The 20,372-nt window shown below is 35.4% G+C and overlaps 2 protein-coding genes across 6 annotated transcripts; both read right to left on the bottom strand.

The window, feature by feature from the left end:
• Positions 1-452: 452 nt before the first annotated feature.
• On the bottom strand, positions 453-7,898 carry LOC106716854 (probable peroxisomal acyl-coenzyme A oxidase 1). Its single transcript, XM_045683345.1, has 13 exons — positions 7,622-7,898; positions 6,648-6,804; positions 6,039-6,207; positions 5,121-5,244; positions 3,969-4,213; positions 3,409-3,572; positions 3,071-3,233; positions 2,302-2,492; positions 2,049-2,198; positions 1,593-1,698; positions 1,257-1,409; positions 1,033-1,149; positions 453-760 (listed from the first exon to the last, which is right to left on the bottom strand). The coding sequence occupies exons 1-13, from the start codon at positions 7,752-7,754 to the stop codon at positions 617-619; spliced, it is 2,016 nt and encodes a 671-aa protein (XP_045539301.1). The 5' UTR covers positions 7,755-7,898; the 3' UTR covers positions 453-616.
• A 1,726-nt stretch (positions 7,899-9,624) lies between these two features.
• Positions 9,625-20,322, bottom strand: LOC106716923 (probable peroxisomal acyl-coenzyme A oxidase 1). 5 transcript variants are annotated; one of them, XM_045683331.1, is made up of 14 exons: positions 20,270-20,322; positions 16,720-16,851; positions 16,231-16,387; positions 15,665-15,827; positions 14,802-14,925; positions 14,479-14,723; positions 14,185-14,345; positions 13,663-13,825; positions 12,889-13,079; positions 12,047-12,196; positions 11,205-11,310; positions 10,520-10,672; positions 10,293-10,409; positions 9,625-9,800 (listed from the first exon to the last, which is right to left on the bottom strand). In XM_045683331.1, the coding sequence occupies exons 2-14, from the start codon at positions 16,841-16,843 to the stop codon at positions 9,654-9,656; spliced, it is 2,001 nt and encodes a 666-aa protein (XP_045539287.1). In that variant the 5' UTR covers positions 16,844-16,851; positions 20,270-20,322; the 3' UTR covers positions 9,625-9,653. The 5 variants fall into 5 exon arrangements, with proteins under 5 accessions (XP_045539287.1, XP_045539281.1, XP_045539291.1 ...); XM_045683325.1 differs by lacking the exon at positions 20,270-20,322 and adding an exon at positions 19,954-20,122; XM_045683335.1 differs by lacking the exon at positions 20,270-20,322 and adding an exon at positions 18,892-18,979.
• Between the last annotated feature and the right edge of the window lie 50 nt (positions 20,323-20,372).

Consider the following 20,372-nt stretch of genomic DNA (forward strand, 5'->3'; position numbering starts at 1 on the left):
CACGATAAAGAATACATATTATAATAATTAAACTGGAGTGTATATATGTTAGTAATATCGACAAAAATCATATTTATTACGTACAACATGATGTATATACGTTAATTATAACGAACGCCATTATTTATTTGTTTTTGTTTGTCAATCCGCAAGTCCGCGTTTGTTCCGGGTATTTTCCGAAACGACTGGATCAATATTGAAGGTACCTTTACTGGTAGATAGCTTTATGTGCAGGAGTAACATAGTGTATTTTTTTTACGTTGAAGTAGCAGGCAACTACTAGTATAAATATAAAATACGACTTTTGGACTCTGATCAGAACGAAGTGCGTTAACGATGAATTGCCCCTGTCACACCGATAGAATACATGTTCATATCTATATTTTATCATTAAAATAAACTGAGATTAAGATAGTATTGTTTTTGTATTAACCCCAAATCAATATTTTTTGTTATATAATTTTTTTTTTTACTTCACATTTACTTAATATTAATATGTAATTTACTAGTTATTCCCAAAACCTAGTCCCTAGTTCCTAGTTTACGATGGTATATCAGTCGATTGCAGATTCTCGATTATATTATCGATATTTATCTCGATATTTTTTTTTAATTATTAAAGCTTTCCTTTCGCCAATGGTTTAATGTATTTGTGGAAACTCGACTGGACAGATGTTTCATTAAGTGGACTCTTCAGTGCCTCTGCCATCAGACGCTCGTACACTCGACCGTCGTAAGCGCCCAACGTTGAATGCAAGATCTAAAAAGTAAAACCTAAATAAGTAATTTGCCCACAAGTCCTCTTAATTATCTCACAATTTCAGTGCTAATATAGTCTAAAACAAAATGATTGCGCCGATGAATACTTCATAGTTACTATTGAACGCAGTAGTTGTAATTTTTTCGGAGCACGACCACCAGGGAGCCATTGTAGAAAGGGGGATCACGAAGCGAAAAATTTCGGTGATTTTTCCACTATGTAGACGTAGAGACTAGTTTAAAGTAGCAAATCATTAAAAAAAAATAACAAACCTCGTCTCTAAGGTCAAAAGCGTCCACCAATCCGACGGCATTCGGTCTTATGAGAGCCAGTAACTCTTCGTACCTAAGCTGCAACTTGTTCAGTTCATTTTCACATATCGTCGAATACTGAAACAAATAGTTCGCTTTATTTATTTTTACCTACATATGTCAATCAAACAAAATATGACCCAATAATATCAGAAAATATTTTCTTCTTCCTTTTGTATACTAACTCTCAATAGATCTCCTGTAAACTCCAGTGCCCAATAAACGAGGTACAGTGATGACAACTGTTCCATAATGATCTTGACGTTGGCACTACAAGAAGCTGTCAGCCGCGTTACTTCATGCCAGTACGCCTGACAGATCATAGCACGGCAGTGCGCCTAAAAATTAAAAGTTATAGTAATTAATGTCCGACATGTAACTAATAAACGTAATAATTTAATTAATAACAAAAGTAGGCATTAGAGGGATGTTATTTTCAGCTGTGGTACATAAAGTTTGCTGCGATTTTATTAAGAGGGACTTAGGGTAGAATAAGTTTATGTATCTCAGTATAACGTTACCTCAGACGCTGCAACTAGTCTGACCGTGGTCAGCTGCCAGGCGTCCTCTAAACTCATTCCAGTCTTCGTAAGTCGCTTTATATTTTCAGAACATGCCGCTATTTTACTGGAAAAATAAAGTTTTAAAATTTAATAATTTTCAATCTTACATCTTACTAATATTATAAATATCAAAGAACAGATGAATGGATGGATGTTTGTTAGAAGGAATCTCCAAAACGGCTAAGCGGATCACGCTGACAACATAGCCTGGAAAGAACATATAGACTACGAATTATTTTTTTATTCCACGAGGACGGAGTCGCTGGCGACAGCTAGTATCAGATAGATATAATTCATATCTAAACCCCATAACAATTACATGCATCATATTTCTTCAGTTGACATTACTTCTTTTTTGGGCAGAGATTAGATTAGTCCTATTTACCTTTTTAATTAAAAACAAAATATAGTTACCCTGCAGCGACAGCTTGGAAGGAGCGTATCATCCCGTCAGCTGAGTCGCTCCATACAGCTTTCTCTTTGGCAGCCGCGCTTGCCAGGTAAGCCACGGTCGGTGTTAGAACCTTGCCACTCTCTGCCTGCTCCCATGCTTTCACTAAGAACCTGGAAAGCAAATGTTCCTTACTAATTAGAATGTATGGTAACTTGGTAACGCATTCGCGGCACTGCGGACAGTGAACAGAGCAGAGACATAAAAAATACTGACCTGGCAGTCTGCAATAGTAGAACTGTGTAATCTCCTTCATATGTCCTGGTGGCGGTGACAAAGGAGTAGAGGAGTGGCAGGTTGGAGGACATCATGTAGCCGTGGCCGCCGCACGCGAAGCGACACTGCTCGATTAGCGCGGCAGAGTCCGATGTGCTCACGGCCTTCAGACAGCTTGACAGTGCATGTAACTGGAACAATACAACGTTTATGATACGGACACTTTTAAAGAAAGGAGAAACAAGTAGAATCAATACACAATGAAATTCATTTGCATATTGCAAAACTGTATTGCAGAAGTTCGTGCCACTACTCCCTTCGCATGGGAACTTACCTTCTAACTACTCAGTTCGATGAAACTCTATTGGTAGGAATAAGGGGAGGATGGTGTAATAAGTACTGCGAAAACCTTTATAAAAAAAAAACTTAATAAAATAAAAACCCAAACAACACCAGAGATCGGTAAACCACAGGTGATAGTTATAATTGAAACTGGTAATCAAACAAAAGTAATAATCAGCTGAAATTTTAGAATGTCCACTGACGATGAAGTGATAAGAAAAGTACACCGAAACTAAAATGTAAACATGTGGTAAAGAAAAACAGATTCCTAGAAAACCAGTAACGCAGGTACCTATTCAAGAATCCAAGGTCAACGACGAAACACGACGACAAAGTTTGTTGAACTAACGTCTACTACGAATGTTGGAAACTTAAGATTAATTTTTGTATTTCTCTTGGAAAAATATTTTTTACAATCTAATCTAACCTCTGGCAATGAATCAGTGTTGCCTTTCCTCATATCGGCCAGCACGGCCTCGAAGGTGCGCCACAGCCATAGCCCGGTCAGCTGCAGCGCATGCGCTGTCGCTATGCAGATGAACAGCTTGTGCTGCTGCGTCGGGTAGTCCAAGATCTGAGGCTCCGGCTCACTGAGAATTTAGTACCATAGTTGTTGCAAGTAAACATTGTATTTAGAAATATTGTTCCTAGCTCTATTTATACTGCTATACTAATACTGAAAAAATAATTGTCATGGACATACTCGTATAAATGTTCTAGGCTCTTTTAATTTATTTAATTACAAAATCTTGAAACATATTTTACCCTGGTTTGGGTTGTGACTGTCTCCTCACTGCTGAATACCGTACAGCAATGGTGGCTGCTTTCGCCAAGTTGAATGCTGCTTCCATAACCAAGGTAACTCGAACGAAAACCATTGTTCCGTATGTGAGTTTTTCATGGCGAGCCACTTTTACGTAAGTACCATCCTGCCAATTATAAATCACACATTGTCAATTAACTGTTGTAAAACGACAATTTGCAAAATTAGCGTTTAATAATTATACTTCTCGGTTATTCCCTACTTGGTGTTTATAAGTGGTTACAAAGGATTTAAGTAATTAAGTAATTACTACGAAAGTAATTCAAGCAATACCGTGTTCAGCAAAACTGGTACAAAGCACTTAGGAATATATTTTGTAAGTATATATATGTGTTTATACAAAAAGCCACAATCGAAAGAATCCGTTCATAAAGTACTGTGAAATAGCTTGAACGATTTTGGAGAGAAAGGTGTCATTATGTTCGTTTTCTTCTCCGGATTATAATAATAATAATAATAATATAGTCGAGTTATGCATTCGAATAAAACAAATTACTTATACCTTCATTACTTTAGCGTTCTTCATCATCATATTCTCTCTGGGTATCCTATACTGATTAAATCTAAGGAACCCGTTATCAGCAGTGTTGAAGCCCATACGGATACCGACATCTCCGACTTTCACGCCAGGCAGGGGCTCATGGGTGTCCAAGTCTCTTATAGGCACGATGAACGGGTGGGTACCGTGACACTGACCGTTGGTGTACAACTGCGCAACCACGATACAGTGATTTGCAGTATTACCAACTGAGAAGAAAAAACAAGTATTAAAAATCTACGATCTTCTGAAATATTATGATTTTTCATCTAGAATATAATGTGTTTTGACTAGATATTAGCGGTCCCCCCTCTTCGTCATTTCATCGTGCGTTATTCAACTGCCTTCCCGTCAAAGTTCCATTAAAATCGGTTCAGCCGTTCCGGACTTTACCAGAATCAAACATCGCCTTGACGGACAGACATACAAAAATTTTAAAAAATATTTTTCGTTATCAACAACGCTGATGCTGCTGATGTATTTCACAAGTACAAATGTGTTTTTTTTCCTCGTTTATTACATTAAGACACTTAGATTAGATTTTATTAATATGAATAGACTAGTTGTCGCCAGCGACTCTGTCCGCGCAAAATTAAAATTATTAAGTAGCCTTTGTGTTCTTCCAGACTATGACATGTATGCCAAATTTCATCGAGATCCCTTTTTCCGTTCTGAAGATCACAGAAGAACATCATAGTACGCAGTATGATTATGTAATAACAAATAGAGTCAAGTATCAAAAAATAATTACTGAATATGGAAAAACACTTGATGAATACGTAATTAATACGAACTTGACTTTCATACCAAAATTCGTACGGCGAAAAAAATCTACAAATAGAAATAACACATTCGATTACAATGAAAACTTTATTCAAGCATTGCTTAATGAAATCAGTTCACGAAACAAAGACACTTGATAAATTCTATTATTTTGGTCTATTTCAGTCTCATTGTTATTACTTCGTATATTTCCGATTTACGTTGACAAATAGATCGTGATTAATTAAAAATAACTAACTTTTTTGCCGAACAAATTCTTCGTGTTTTACGAAAAAAAAACCAAGGCTCTTGTTGTTCTTTTTCTTTATTTTATTATTAGTATTTATTACTCACGTCCTCCTGCCCACCACTTGGTGGAGGTTAACGTGGGGCTGTGCAGTATAAACTCCTCAGTGGCAGGATCGTACGTTGCAGTCGTCTCTAAACCACGTATGAACGTACCGTGACCAAGTTCTGTCTGGAAATTAATAGAAATGCAAATTAAGCACGTCTGATGTATAAATTACACTTATTCAATCGATACTTGAATAGGTATTTCTTAAATTCAAGTAACGTATGTTTTTCGTTAGGTAAAGGACAAGTTTTTGTTATTAACTAAAGTAAGAATTGAATTTACAAATTTAACGAAACTTGCAAGTAATTTATTTTTAACAATATAAAATTTTACGGTGCGGTGATTTACGTGACAAAAAAATGCCTTAATCCTTATTCTCTATCTCTATACTGATATTATAAAGAGGAAAGATTGTTTGATTGTTAGCTTTAAAAGGCTTCGAAACTACTGCGACGTTTTAAAAAATTCTTCGGGAAGCAGCACTTTCCCCGGTTGTTGTTGTATTTTACTAAAACTTTAAAACATTACAACCAAACATGTTAAACTTACAAGACAGTCACTAAACCAAACTAACTGTTTTAAACGAAATTTGGCTGTATTCATTTGAATTTCCGAATTTCATTTGGTTCCATAGTTTTGGCATGAAAGTGAGACAGACAGACAGAGAGAGTTACTTACGCATTTATAATATTAGAAAGGATGAATAAATTTGACCTGTATTGTTTTCTAATGTACACTCCAATGTAAATGAGATACGTTTTGTGAGTATCTATCCTATTCTATCACCTTTTTTTTTTTAGATAAATGGTATTTTTTACAATGGGTACATTATTTTTAAGCGTTTTTCATTAGAAGATCATTGCTGGGTCAGGTTTCACATCAAAACTCTAAAAAGCCACACATTCTAGTTATTCTACCTGTGCGTAGGCGCCGATGATCTGCATCTCCAAGGCTTTAGGCAGCCAGTGCGCCTGCTGTTCTGGCGTGCACTGTCCTATGATGGTTGGCACGAACATTCCCAGGTGCAACATGAAAGGTGACACGTCTTTGAAGAACGCATCTGCAGTCCGTCGAAGCACCGGAGTTCTAGAAACATAATATTGCCATGATATGCATCTGTTGCTGATCTTTTGTTTATAACCACGGTTTACATTGGTTTCGATTTACATTTATGAGGTCTAGTAAGCTAGAAATATTGACAAACAAAAGGAATAAAACTGCCAACCTCAAGAAACTTCTTAAATTACATGCCTTTTTTAGCTTATTACTTAAATAAGGTAATTTGAACTTCTTGCTACTTTGCTAGACATTTGAACAGGACCGCAAGGTATAAATATGTGGACTCATGACAAAACAAAACAATTTCCTACTATATTTGCATTACAATCAGCGAGCTCATCCGGTATCAAAGACTTGGGGCGTATGCATTACTTACATCAAATTGAATCTTGAATGTCTACAAGTCACTAAATGTGATAATATTGTTACTGTCCTTTAATGTCCACTGAATAACATCAACAACTTACCCTAGCGCTTCCAATCCCGTTATTTCGAGTAGCTCATTCTTAACAATGTTAGAGTAAACGCAGGACTTTCTGACTGCGTTGTCGTATCTCTCTTTTAGGTTGAGACACTCTTCTGGTACCTCGTCTATTGAAGCTGCAATATTCAATGCTACATCCTCTGTAAGAAAGTCATAGATCTCTAATTATTAATTAAAGTCTATATAGAAATATATATTTTCATTTATATCTTAACTATTCTATCTATTTTGTTGTATCCATTAAAAGTGACATTAACTTATAGAATTTATCCTTTTTTAAGTACATCCCCCTTTTTTCAATGATAACTTCGCTATTTTAGCAATACTAAGTAAACATTTCGTTGTTTGCCAACTTCTGGTATTAAGCAAGTTAACTCTATCAGTACTTTCACTACTATCCCAAACGACTGATATCTTCTATAAACTAGTTCACCTTCAATATTTTACATGATGTGTTTCCATCTATAAGAAATGTAAACAATGATCAAATTTATCAACAAATCTCTTAATTATTATTGCAATAATAGCTAGCTATTCTGATTTTCATAGTAAGTATCAACCTCGTTTAATAGAAGGTTAAGGAGAAGAGTGCTTCTTAATGTTCTACATTAGTACCATCATGCGTGGTCAACATCATTAGGAACTATCAAAAAAGTAACGAATTTGCTGACCTTTTGTAAGAAAGAAGAGAAATGAAATGGATAGTAAATTAATCTAAAAAGGTCAATAACTTTCACTCTTAATACTATATACATACATAAGTTATTTTCAATCTGAATACCTAACTATTAATATACTTTAGTAAAACAATAGACAGACTGGTCAATCAGTTATTGCGCTGGCGCAGCGACCTAAATTGATTGTTGGCACAAAACACAATTCTATATTGCATTTTGTATTCAACTCACAAAATAAATTTTAACTAACTTAGATTTCTAAAATTACATATTCTCTTACCTATTTTTTTCCTCTGTAGGGTTTTGTCTTTGCCGCCATCGAATATATACGTGACTTCTTGGATATTGAAATTACATTTTAACCTCTCCATCTTAAGGTCTGGATTCACATCAGCCTGAGATCCTTTAGTCATATTTTTTACGATTTATTTATATGCAAAGCGCTTAAAATGTTCGTGTAAATTGACGGCCGTCGCGCTACAAAGCGTACTTTTGTACTGAATTTCGAGACGTAGTTTCACTAACAAATGAACACTATAGTATGCAATTCGAATGACTGGGAACCAGACAATGATAAAATTGACATATTAATCATTATAATAGCCTACTAGTTGCAGTATTAACTAACTAAGGATTAAATATTTGAATTCTCATCAAAACAGGAATGTGTTAGAGAAATAAAAGTATACTACCATTGCTGATCTTGGCACTCTCTTTTACGCTTATATCAATAATATGGTTGACTAATATTGAAAGAAAATAGTATAATATTAGTAGAAAATAGTACGTTACTTGTAGAAAATAGTATAATACTCGTAGACTATTGTATAATACTCGCAGAAAATATAATACTCGTAGAAAATAGTATAATACTCGTAGAAAATAGTATAATACTCTTATAAAATAGTGTAATACTCGTAGAAATAGTATAATACTCGTAGAAAATAGTATAATACTCTTAGAAAATAGAATAATACTCTTCGAAAATAGTATCATGATGTGGATATCATTTCATGGGTTTATCACCGACATATGTTTGCAATTAAATTAGTGGTGCACAGTGAACTCTGTGTATCCCACTAATAGAAATTAAGTAATATGCCATGTATCCAGTACCTGACATATGTAATTTGACCTACATACACGGACAGGCTATAAGCTGTGGTATCTTGTTCCTGTTTGATATTCGCTATTTTGGCGCTGGCGGTTGCGTTATGTAGCGGTGAAAAGGATTGGAACTAATAAAAAAATATAGAATGCGTTTGAAACACATGCGTTTAAGCCGGAACGATGTAATTTCCAAGCTATAACCTATCAATCTATAAAGATCATTGAATTTGACGTCAAGATGATAATATAACTACGAAGCAGACAGGACCGTCTTAACTAGCGTTTCCAGGCGTCCGGATAAAGCCGGACATAGGTAGGCATTTTGATTGCGTGTCCGGCCAAAATAAACGGTTTTCCAGCTTTTGTTAGGCTTTTTATATTTTCCAAACGAGAGTGTACCTATTAATACTGAGACAAAATCCTAAATAATATAGGGTGTCCGACCTTTCTACCCAAATGTCCGGCCAAACTGGATGGTCTGTTCGGCTAGTAGGTTTGGCGACCTGGCAACCCTAGTCTTAACCATATTAATCACCCAGTTGCGAAAATCACGACCGACAGACAAAATTCTAATAATTATATTTTCGTTATAAGTAAAGCAAATCTTACTAATAGTATAAAAGCGAAGGGTTTAGATGGATGGATGAAAGGTATCTCCGGAACGGCTCAACGTATCTTGATGAAATTTGGCACATATGTAGAACATGGTCTGGAAGAACACATAGGCTACTTGTTACGTTTTTAATTCCGCGCGGCCGGAGTCGCGGGCGACAGCTAGTTAAATAACATTTAAAAGATTTTCCCAATTTAGTGTTATTGATATCAAGTACACGGTATAAAATTTAAAATTTGATTTGCTATTGTTTGATAATTAAATATGTTAAAATGCCAATCCGATGCAGTGTCATTGTTCGACTGGTTGAGAAATACTAAATACACATTTGTAATTCACTTAAAAAAAGACAAATAACTACAATATATATTCGCTGTGGGAGAATTCAAAAAATTTAAATCATGGAGTCGTTTCCAAAAAAGATTATCTCATGCACCCGTAACCCCGAATAAATAACAAAGTCATAAATTTAATTATTGTACTTTATTTAAAACAAAATATACCAAATATTAATAACTTGTACTAAATTTTATATTTATATATATGTCTTGTGTTTACGTGGACATAATATTCATATTAAACGGGTTTTTTATAGCTTGGCTTGTATCAGTAGCGGCTTGATGTACTTGTGGAAGCTCTGGTTGACGGGCTCCTTGTTAAGTGGACTCTTCATCGCCTCCTCCATCAGTCTCTCGTAGACACGACCGTCATAAGCACCGAGGGTAGAACACAAAATCTAAAACAATTTTTATCTTTTATTTTTTAGCGTTTTTTAATTGGCGATGACAGTCTCTCACTCTCTCTTGTGTTAATGAGAGAATATAATTTCTTTGTTACTCTTCTCTTATGTAAGAAAAACACAAATTTTTCCTACACAGGATAATATCACGACAATCAACTCGTGTCTATCTGTCCAGCAACATGGAATAAGATCTGTTATACTGATCGTTGTCTACCACAAATGTTTGTAACATTCTGTGTCATAGTCTGAGATTTTTTTGGTATTCTTTACGCTCGATAAAAACACGGAGGCGCATCACATATTTTAATAAAAAAAATTGTCGATGACGTTACGAAAGGGATTGTCACAAATATTCATGCTAGACCCTATGTAGGTTTTCACTAAACTAACAAAAAACGTATTGTTATTGTTCCTTTTCAAAAATAATTAGACCAATGATATGTTTTAACAAGTATTTCGGCAGTTAAAACAGGTATGACAAACTACCTCATCTCTGATATCGAACGCGTCCACAATTCCCACAGCATTCGGTCGAATGAGTGCCAACAATTCCTCATATCTTCTCTGCAAGCTGCTGATGTCTTCTTTAGTTATATTCGAATACTGTAAACCAATAAATGTGAGTAATTTCAAATATTTAGACGTCGAATCAACAACCAAATAATGACAAAATTACATATTAACTATTAAATTTAAATTCCATTTTTTTTTACCATTAACATATCGCCGCGTTTCTCTAGAGCCCAATACTTAAGATACAGTTCCGCTAATTGTTTCAAAACTATCGCCAAACTTGGAGATACGGTGGATGATATTCTTTGAATCTCCTTCCAGAACATCTCGCATAGAACAGCGCGAGCGTGCGCCTGCGATATAAAATATTGTATTAATACTTACGGACAATTAAATTAAGTATAGCCTAACCAATAATATATAAAATACTAGCTGTCGCCCGCGACTCCGTCCGCGCGCAATTAAAAAAAAACTAAATGGGGGGGGGGGTTATAAAAAATAGATGTTGGCCGATTCTCAGACCTACTGAATATGCTCACAAAATTTCATGAGAATCGGTCAAGCCGTTTCGGAGGAGTACGGGAACGAAAACTGTGACACGAGAATTTTATATATTAGACTAGCTTTTACCCGCGACTCCGTCCGCGCGGAATAAAAAAATAAATAAATAGAAAACGGGGTAAAAATTATCCTATGTCCGTTTCCTGGTTCTAAGCTACCTGCCCACCAATTTTCAGTCAAATCGATTCAGCCGTTCTTTAGTTATAAATAGTGTAACTAACACGACTTTCTTTTATATATATAGATATCATGTAGAAGACCAAGAAAAACATGAAACTAAGTTTATTTATAATGATAATGTCAAAGAATTTGGTGCTCCTTTACCTCACTGGCGATGATCAGTTGCACAGATGATAAGTTCCAAGCATCTTCGTAATCCTTCCCGGACTTGACATGTCGGAACAATGATTCACACGCTTCCTTTGTTTTCCTAAATTTTAAAAGGTAAGAGTTAAGTTATAAAACTAATAATAGAGCTTCCATTACTACTTATTGGGTAATTTAAGAGTCTAATATATTACTTAACAAGCTTTCACCCGTGACTCCGTCCGCGCGGAATTAAAAAATAACTTAATAAGTAGCCTATTTCTTCCAGGCTATGTTCTACATCTGTACCAAATTTCATAAACATCCGTTGAGCCTTTACCAACATCCATCCATCCATCCATCCATCCATCCTTCTAAACATTTGCATCTATATATATTAGTGGGCAGGTAGCTTAGAACCAGGAAACGGACATAGGATAATTTTTACCCCGTTTTCTATTTTTTTTATTCCGCGCGGACGGAGTCGCGGGTAAAAGCTACTTTATAACATTAGTATGATAGAACATGACAGGGATGGCAAACTTTCACCCGTTAACGTGCCGTTTTTTTAGCCGACTTCAAAAAAAGGATTATCAATTCGACTGTGTTTTTTTGTATAAATAAATATTTAATAAGGTCATAGACGAGCAATGAAATAATTTTGACTTTGAACTTAGATTTTCGGAATGTAGGGATCTTCCCTATAATACTTATATCACACTTTTTTCCTAGATTTTTTGATTAGTGATGTATCCAAAATTATTATTCCGTATTCTAGGAATGGCGAGCCATCGGTTCACAATCCCTGGAATAGAATATGACACATGAAGAAAATAATTAATATGACAAAAACTTCTTACCCAGCAGCGACAGCTTGAAAGCCTCCAATGATACTTTCGGGCGTGTTCTGCCAGCAATGACTGCCACTCTTCAAATACTTGGCCATGTAAGCGACAGTCGGCGTTAAACTTTTACCCTCTCTGGCTTGCTTGTATGCTTTTACGAGATATCTGAAATAGATAAAATTAACAAATAATATTATTTCTTACTATGTTATCTGTAAAAAGCGATACTACCAATAGAAATTATTCCGTGATCATAAAAATCAAATTAAGATTTTAAGAAATTTCAATAGAGTTACTTATCCCCCAAAAGAACGCTTCTAATGCATGTGATACTAACCAACTAAACGTGTTTTTTAGCCGACTTCAAAAAGAAGGAGGTTATCAATTCGACTGAATTTTTTTATATTATAATGTGGCAAGCGAGCAAGCAGCCACCTAATTTCGCCGAAATGGCGTAGCGACCACTGCCCATAGACATCCACAAGTGCGTTGCCTGCCTTTAATCGACTTAGTAAAAGACGCACAGAAATAGAATAATTCCCCTTCCTATGCGTCCCCTCCTTCATCAAATCCACCTTCCTATCATTTCCTTATAAGAAAAGGATAAGAAGGGAAAGAGGTCTAAAAACAGGACCTCGGGATGCACACTCATCAGACAAAAGGCGGAATAACTTCCACTTCACTCCTGTCTTCTTTGTGTGAGTTATAAAGCATAAACGTCAATATTTTTACCTGTTATCTGTCATCATTGTCATACCTTACCAATTTTCAAGGCCTTCTGAAAGCTATATTATAATCTTTTCGCTGGTTTTTGAATTTATTGCGTTTACCCAAAGTTTTTAACTATGTAAACTAACCTGGCAGTCTGCAACAACATCACAGTGTGCTCTCCTTCGTAAGTGACAGTTGCCGTGACAATGCCGTATATGATGGGCAAGTTGGAGGACTGCATGTAGCCATGGCCGCCGCACGCGAAACGACACTGCTCCACGCAAACTGAGGCATCTTTACTGCACACTGCCTTCAGACAGCACGCCAGGGCATGGAGCTGAAACACGTCTTCAGTCAGTTTTTGTCTTTTTTTATATTTAGTTACGTGTTCAATATTTCCCTAGCTTTTAAGTTGATTTGGATTAATCAACTGTTTTATCTTCTCTTCTCTATGCTCTCTAGTCTTAGTGTAGATTGCCTTCGTGTTGACGTTCATTCATTCCATTCCATTTTACATATTATAATATTGTAATCCAATTAATACGTATAATATTGCTATCATATAAATTTTAATTCAAGGCGAACATTACATTTTATAATTCTGTGGTAATTGTGAGATAAAATGAAAAGAAATTGCATATGCATATATGCATATGTCGCCCGCGACTTCGTCCGCGCGGAATTAAAAAAACAACTTAAAAATAACCTACATGTTCTTCCAGACTATGCTATGCATTTGTACCTAATTTTATCAAGATCTGTTCAGCCGTTTCGAAGATACCTTCAAACAAACAAACATTCATCCATCGCTCTAAACATTTGCATTTATAATATTATTAAGATATGGCGGTGAATTTTTGTTCTTTGGTTTTAACCATGGTATATATTTGTAAGTAAGCACTTATGGCAGCAGTAGTCACCTCTGGTAGCTGGTCCATATTGCCGTGACGTATGTCTGCGACGACCTTGGTATATGTGCTCCAAAGCCAGCGGCCCACAATGCGGAATGCGTGGCTCGTTGACACCGCAATGAACAACTTGTGCTGCTGTGTCAAGTAGTCCAAGATTTGAGGCTCCGGCTCACTACAATATTACATATAGATACGTCATTTCCTTTGAATGTTTTTTGCATTATTTTCTACTGTCATTCTCGAAACCAGATAAAGCGGTGTCATCAAACCATTATCAAAATGTTCTCAATTAGTATTTTTTAACAATGAGGAGTCTTTAAATGCTGACGTCAGCCAGACAATACTTTTGAAGCTGAACAACACATCTGCGGTTCATCTGATGTTGCACATATTCATAGGTTTCAAATAAATTAATATTAAGCGATTCGCTAGTCGCTTGCCCCTCTTCTGCTTAAAAAAATTAGGATAAATATTGTATGAAGATGTGGTTATCTTGATCCAATATGTCTCTTGTATGAAATGTTGACTCACTTAGGCTTGGGTCTGGATTGGTGCCTGACTGCTGCATAGCGCACGGCGATGGTGGCGGCGCGCGCCAGCTCGTACGCCACGTCCGCTACTATCGTGACTCGTACGAAAACCATTGCGCCGTACGTCAGTTTATCGTTCTTTGCTTTAACGTATGTACCGTCCTGTAAATATAAAGTTTTATTAGTTGGTTCTTTCGTCTGGTTAGTATATTGTCGTAATTTCATTGTTGTATTAACAGTTGAAGTAAAACTTTTATTCATGGAAATTAAATAAGCTTAAAAAAACATAACGTACCTTTAACACTTGAGAATTCTGCATAAGCATATTCATTCTTGGAATTCGATAATTGTCAAATCCAAGGAAACCATTGTTGGCAGTTTGGAATCCAAGTTTTGGTCCAATATCGCCTACTTTGATCCCAGGTAACGGCATATGAGTTTCTATGTCTCGTATTTGTACCAAAAAGGGATGAATACCGTGGTTCTTTCCCTTGATGTATAACTGGGCCATTACGATGCAGTGGTTGACAGTTTGCGCCACTAAAACATAGAATAAAGTTACGACAAATAACAGCTTCACAGTTCAATTAAACAGTATTTCGTATAGAAGTTACTTACATCCTCCGGGCCACCATTTGTAAGAAGTCAAATTTGGACTGTGTATGATAAATTCTTCCGTGTCAGCGTCATATGTAGCGGTTGTCTCCAAGCCTCTTAGAAATGTTCCATGACCAAGTTCAGTCTGGAAGACAATAGTTCAAGAGAAGACAATAGTATAGTTAATTAAATTCAATCTTACTAATATTATAAATGCGAATGTTTAGATGGTTGGATGGATTAATGGATCGATGTTTGTTATAAGGTCTCTCCGTAAATGATCAACGGATCTTGATGAAATTTGGAGATTTGGAGATGTAGAACATAATCTGGAAGAACACTTAGGCTACTAATTTTCTTTTTAATTCCGCACAGACGGAGTCTCGGGTGTCATCAAATATTTTCCACGGTAACTGAATAATTTAAATATAAAACACTTATAAAGTAACAATCATCATCAGCTCACTATACGTCCCCACTCAGGGGAACCTATTCCAAGTTAGAGGTGATTAGACCATAATCAACCACGCTGGCCAAGTGCGGGTTGGTTGACTTCACACATATCATTGAATTTCTTCTCAGATATGTGCAGGTTGCATCACGATGTTTTCCTTCACCGTAAGAACGTCGGATAAATGTACATAATATGTAAATCGAAAAACACATTGGTACATGGCGGGATTCGAACCCAGAACCTGAAGATTGCAAGTCAAGTGCTTAACCCCTGAGCCACCGACGCTCCGAAAGTAACAATACTAAACAGATTCTAACAAAGCGGAACGAAATAAAAACACAATCTTAAAATTAACAATAATAATGCTGGTTAGATTACTAATAAAGTCCTTTACGTTAAAGATGTGTAATTAAAAGAACAAAGAACTTACCTGAGCATAAGTACCGATCATTTTACTACCTTTCTTGAGCCATTCCCGCTGCTGTTCCGGCGACGCTTGCGAAGCGAGCGTCGGCAGGAACATACCAAAGTGAAGCATAAATGGTGTTACGTCCTTTACCACTCCATTTATAATTTTGTAGTTATATGAAATTCTAGAAAATAAAATCTTATTATGTATTAATTAAATTTACAAAATCGTGTCAGTTATTGCGGATTTATTGCATAATCCAAGCACACTTCTACGAGTATCTTGGGCATATTCGATATAGACCGATTACTATAAAGTACATTAAACAGTTAATTTCAATACAGAACATATAAATAAAATTGGAGTGCCTGAATGTAAGATCGGAAAAAATCATATACATAGGTATATGCTGATAACGGAAAACCGTTTTTTTTTAATTTTTCTGTTTGCTTTCAATGCCGCTTTTCTAAGTATTCTCCGAAACGGCTGGGTCGTTTTTTGACAGGACTTTGTTTTTGAGGGTAGGTGATGGACGTTATTATATAATAAACTACCTATAAGTAATTATTTTAAAATGGAAGCCATACCCCTCATCTTTATTTCGTTTCCGCTCTAGTATTCCTTTCATAAGCACCATGAAAAGAATGCTCCCCTTGCGCACCGAGTTCTCGTAGCGTTCCTTGTGACTCAAGTACTCCTCGGGAACATCGTCTTTCAGTTCCTTTATACTTAGCACATATTGCTCTGAAAAAAATGTCGGTTTCGATATTATTTTCTCTTATCTTATTATTTATTATTATTAGAAGTAAAAAAGTTTAAAATATGTACAAAATAGCAGCGATTGAAAATGTCAATATTGTATGTTATAAATGCGAATGTTTGGATGGATCGATGGATGTTTGTTTGAAGGTATCTACAGCTGGTATCTCGGTAACTGCCTAACGGATCTAGATGAAATTTGGCAACGATATAGAACATAGTCTGGAAGAACATGGAGGCTGCTTATTCATTTTTTTTTTTGTAGGCGCGGAAGGAGTCGTTGGCGCCAGCTAGTCTTTTATAATTCTCATACTTACCAACTTTTTTCCTCTCCAATGTGTTGTGTTTCCCACCATCCACTAAATGAATTAACTCTTCGACATCGAAAGTGCACTTCTTTCTCTCTTTGACCAAATCTTCGTTTACATTAACTTCACTCATGTTAATATCTAAAAATTAACATCAATAAAGTTTACTTACGTATTCTATAAAAACTTTTTTAAAACACACGTTTTATAAAAACATAACTATATAGATAAAATTATTTATTTAATTAAACTTACTATAAGTATTTAAAAACCAAGTTAAAATTGAATGCAACATTATGATAACCACTATTTTTAGTACAAAAGACTATTAATTTCAATTTTGGTAGTAATTTTGCTTTAAAGACGGTAATTTATGCGAATTGCAAATTACTGCAAATACACGAAACGTGCACGACCGCTCAAGATACTACGGTAATGAATAAGTTGTTATACGTCCTATAAAAGAAGTTATAAAAAATTGTAAACACATTAAGGATTAACGTCATTAATATTAATTGTTTTAAATATTATATTTTACAGGTAATAAGTACGACTAAGCACGATCTGCGATAAGAGTTTGTACAATGCTATTCAAAGTTCATGGTGGCATGCAATGCAATGTAGCACGAGACGCTACGAGGAACACAATCTTACTTATCGCCAAGATGTTTTTCAATGCTGTTGATAGGTACATCAGTTCTCACTCTTTGAAGGCACACACGTACGCAGACATGCACTTTCAGCTAACAAAGCCGGCATAAATTTCGAATTTATAGTGTATTGGCACCGTATCCTGAAGTTATACGTAAATGTGACAAGGACTCTCCAATGGAACTTTCAAATAAACAAACTCACAGATACATACAAACAATCTTACAAACAGCATAAAAACATTACCTCTCGTCAGTCATGTAATTAGCATTATAATGCTGTTAAAAGAAGATAAATTATTATTACATTACCTAATTATAAGTTAGATTAATAAAAAAAAACCTCTTGAAATGTGTTTTTATCGTTTTAAGTAACATTGGCGGAATTTTTTTTTGCCCAAATAAATATCTCGTACGTGCGTCGGTTACAAATGAAATTCAAAGCTTCTTAACCTTAACTATTCAACGTATAATATTATACTTATACAACTTTTTATATTCTTATTTCATCGTACGTACTGCGTAGTAAATATTGGATTTGACGAATAGAAAGAGGGAATGCACTGGCAGAATAAAGATTTTCTTTATGTGCGTCCCCTCCTCCGTCGGTTAGAGGTAGGCAACGCATCTGAAATTGCGGATGTCTATAGGCAGCAGTCTCTTCGCTATTTCGGGGAATTAAGGTGGCCGCTCGCTCGATTGCCACCCTATAATATTTAAAAAAAATTCGTGCATATAATTAATTAATAAGTATACTTAAAAAGATCTGCAGGTTCTGGGTTCGAATCGCGCCATGTACCAATGTGTTTTTCGATTTACATATGTACATTTATCCGACGTTCTTACGGTGAAGGAAAACATCGTGATGCACATATCTGAGAAGAAATTCAATGATATGTGTGAAGTCAACCAACCCGCACTTGGCCAGCGTGGTTGACTATGGCCTAGTCACCCCTAACTTGGGGTAGGCTCCGAGTTCCTCGGTGGGGACGTATAGTGAGCTGATGATGATGATGATGATGATACTTAAAAAAACGTGATAATTTCACTTATACGAATTTTATTATTTATTCTTTATTAAAATTTCGATTTATTATGAGAAGATCGCAGTTTGTAACATAACAAATTAGCGTAACAAATCCTATAAAAAATATGAAATATAAAAATGCCAAGTCTCGAATGGTTACGTATGTACTAGTTTCCCTACAAAAACTTTAGTCCTAGTCGTTTTCCATGAAGCCCTTCGTACACAAGGGAACTTTAATCTTCGAAATCCGGTGATTTTAGACGCTAATCGACGCAACACAAAATCATAGAGGTTAGTACACAGCGCGCGTCGCCGACATTTCTATCTGTCATCTCCAAAAAGAGTCGCGAGAATCGTCGTAAGAAAAGCCGCTTCAATATTCAAGATGGCGGAGCTATGTATAAAGTTGACATGTATTCTGTATGCCTGAACTGACCGAATAGACAATTCGCGTCGACGACTCAACATTTTCTCTCAAAAAAAGATAAGTAAAAAATACCTCACCTTGATCGCGAAGACGATAAAAACAAACAAATCACGCAAGTAACAAAACAACATACGTAATATGAATATCTACTAACGTTCTTGCAATATTCTAACAGATGATATGTTGATAAAATTATGATATATACCTATCTAGAAAGCCGGTACACCACGGCTGATAAACTCAAATAGGTAATGTAGAATACTCATACGATCTTAAATATACGGCCATTATTTATTTTTAATTAACAATGATAAAGTTTTTAACAAATAATAAAAAAAAATCCTGTAAAAACATGGACACAATATTTTTACAAACAAAATACTGCAAATTTTCACCCATGAAAATGGCTAGGCCATAGTGAGGTGAAGTAAATTTGCGGGGAGTGGGTGTAATTGTCCGGTATTTATGAATAGAACGAGGCGATAACTAGTATTACACTATTTATTACAATTGACCAATAAGTGTTTATAAGATAATTTTTCAATGTCGATTTTAATTTTTTTAATTCACAAATATGATCAGTGTCGCTACGTTTTTCTGGTAATTAAAAAATAACCCTGTATTTTACAACAAAAATATACCGAACTTTCGAGCATCTGATGATAAAAATATCAGTGGTGGCGTACCGGCAGTCCAATTACTTTTCATATTTTGTAACCTCATAGACTCATAAACTTTGTCACTTTGGCAAATGCAACGGGAATGACTAACCCCTACAGACTGCCCTTAATCCGTCTTAACACCCCTCTGAGGAATATGACAACCCTTAACGTTTATAACAAGTTCAAAAAATCCGGTCTTTTCTATATAATTTGAGCGCCATCTATCCAAATTTTATCGAGATAAACCTCAGATTAAGATGAACTTTAATTTTATGAAGCAGAGCCATCTACCAGAGCAAAACTGAGTTATTCATTGCACAACACGATGGTAAATGGACAGACAACTTGCTGCTTGCAACATAGTTTATGATTGGTCATATTTTATAGTTGTCTATACTTATTATGATTACACTTCAATCGTATATGATTTTTTTTGGTATCCAATTTAATGTTTATATGTGCTAATATTATACGTACCTTATTTGGTAACTTTGAGCTTATAATAAAATCTGGTGATCACTAAATATGCAAATCGTAAGTACTTTTCACTTTTGGTATGTAGGACTAATGTATCGAGTATCCTCCGAGAACGTACTAAATGACATACATAAAATTAATTACAATCTTGTTGCAACTAGATACAACTAGATACTACTTCATTATTAGTTTGCTCCGTTGATATAAAACAGTTTGAGCGGGATAACAAGTTTTTTATGGTTGTGTCATTTTTCAAACGCTTTAATGCAAAGTCACAGTAATTTATTATACATGTTTTAAACATAAAGCAACTTACGTGCAACTCGGTCGACCTTTGTAACGAATCTATCCAACGATAAAGTAATTTCTGTGCTGTTATTTGCTTATACAATGGAACATAACCTCCAAATTCAAGTAAG

This window comes from Papilio machaon, chromosome 2 (genome assembly GCF_912999745.1).
Source record: "Papilio machaon chromosome 2, ilPapMach1.1, whole genome shotgun sequence".
Lineage (NCBI taxonomy): Eukaryota > Metazoa > Arthropoda > Insecta > Lepidoptera > Papilionidae > Papilio > Papilio machaon.

Excerpts from the sequence above, each read along its gene's own strand:
- LOC106716854 (XM_045683345.1), bottom strand. The coding sequence starts at position 7,754 with ATGACTAAAGGATCTCAGGCTGATGTGAATCCAGACCTTAAGATGGAG. Across the intron at positions 4,214-5,120 it reads CAAGTGGTGGGCAGGAGGAC|TTGGTAATACTGCAAATCAC; the intron begins GTGAGTAATAAA and ends TTTTCTTCTCAG. Across the intron at positions 1,150-1,256 it reads TTACAGGAGATCTATTGAGA|TATTCGACGATATGTGAAAA; the intron begins GTTAGTATACAA and ends TATTTGTTTCAG.
- LOC106716923 (XM_045683316.1), bottom strand. The coding sequence starts at position 17,404 with ATGTACCTATCAACAGCATTGAAAAACATCTTGGCGATAA. Across the intron at positions 11,311-12,046 it reads TTTCAAGCTGTCGCTGCTGG|GAAAACAAAGGAAGCGTGTG; the intron begins GTAAGAAGTTTT and ends TTTAAAATTTAG. Across the intron at positions 9,801-10,292 it reads CGTTCGATATCAGAGATGAG|ATTTTGTGTTCTACCCTCGG; the intron begins GTAGTTTGTCAT and ends AAATTGTTTTAG.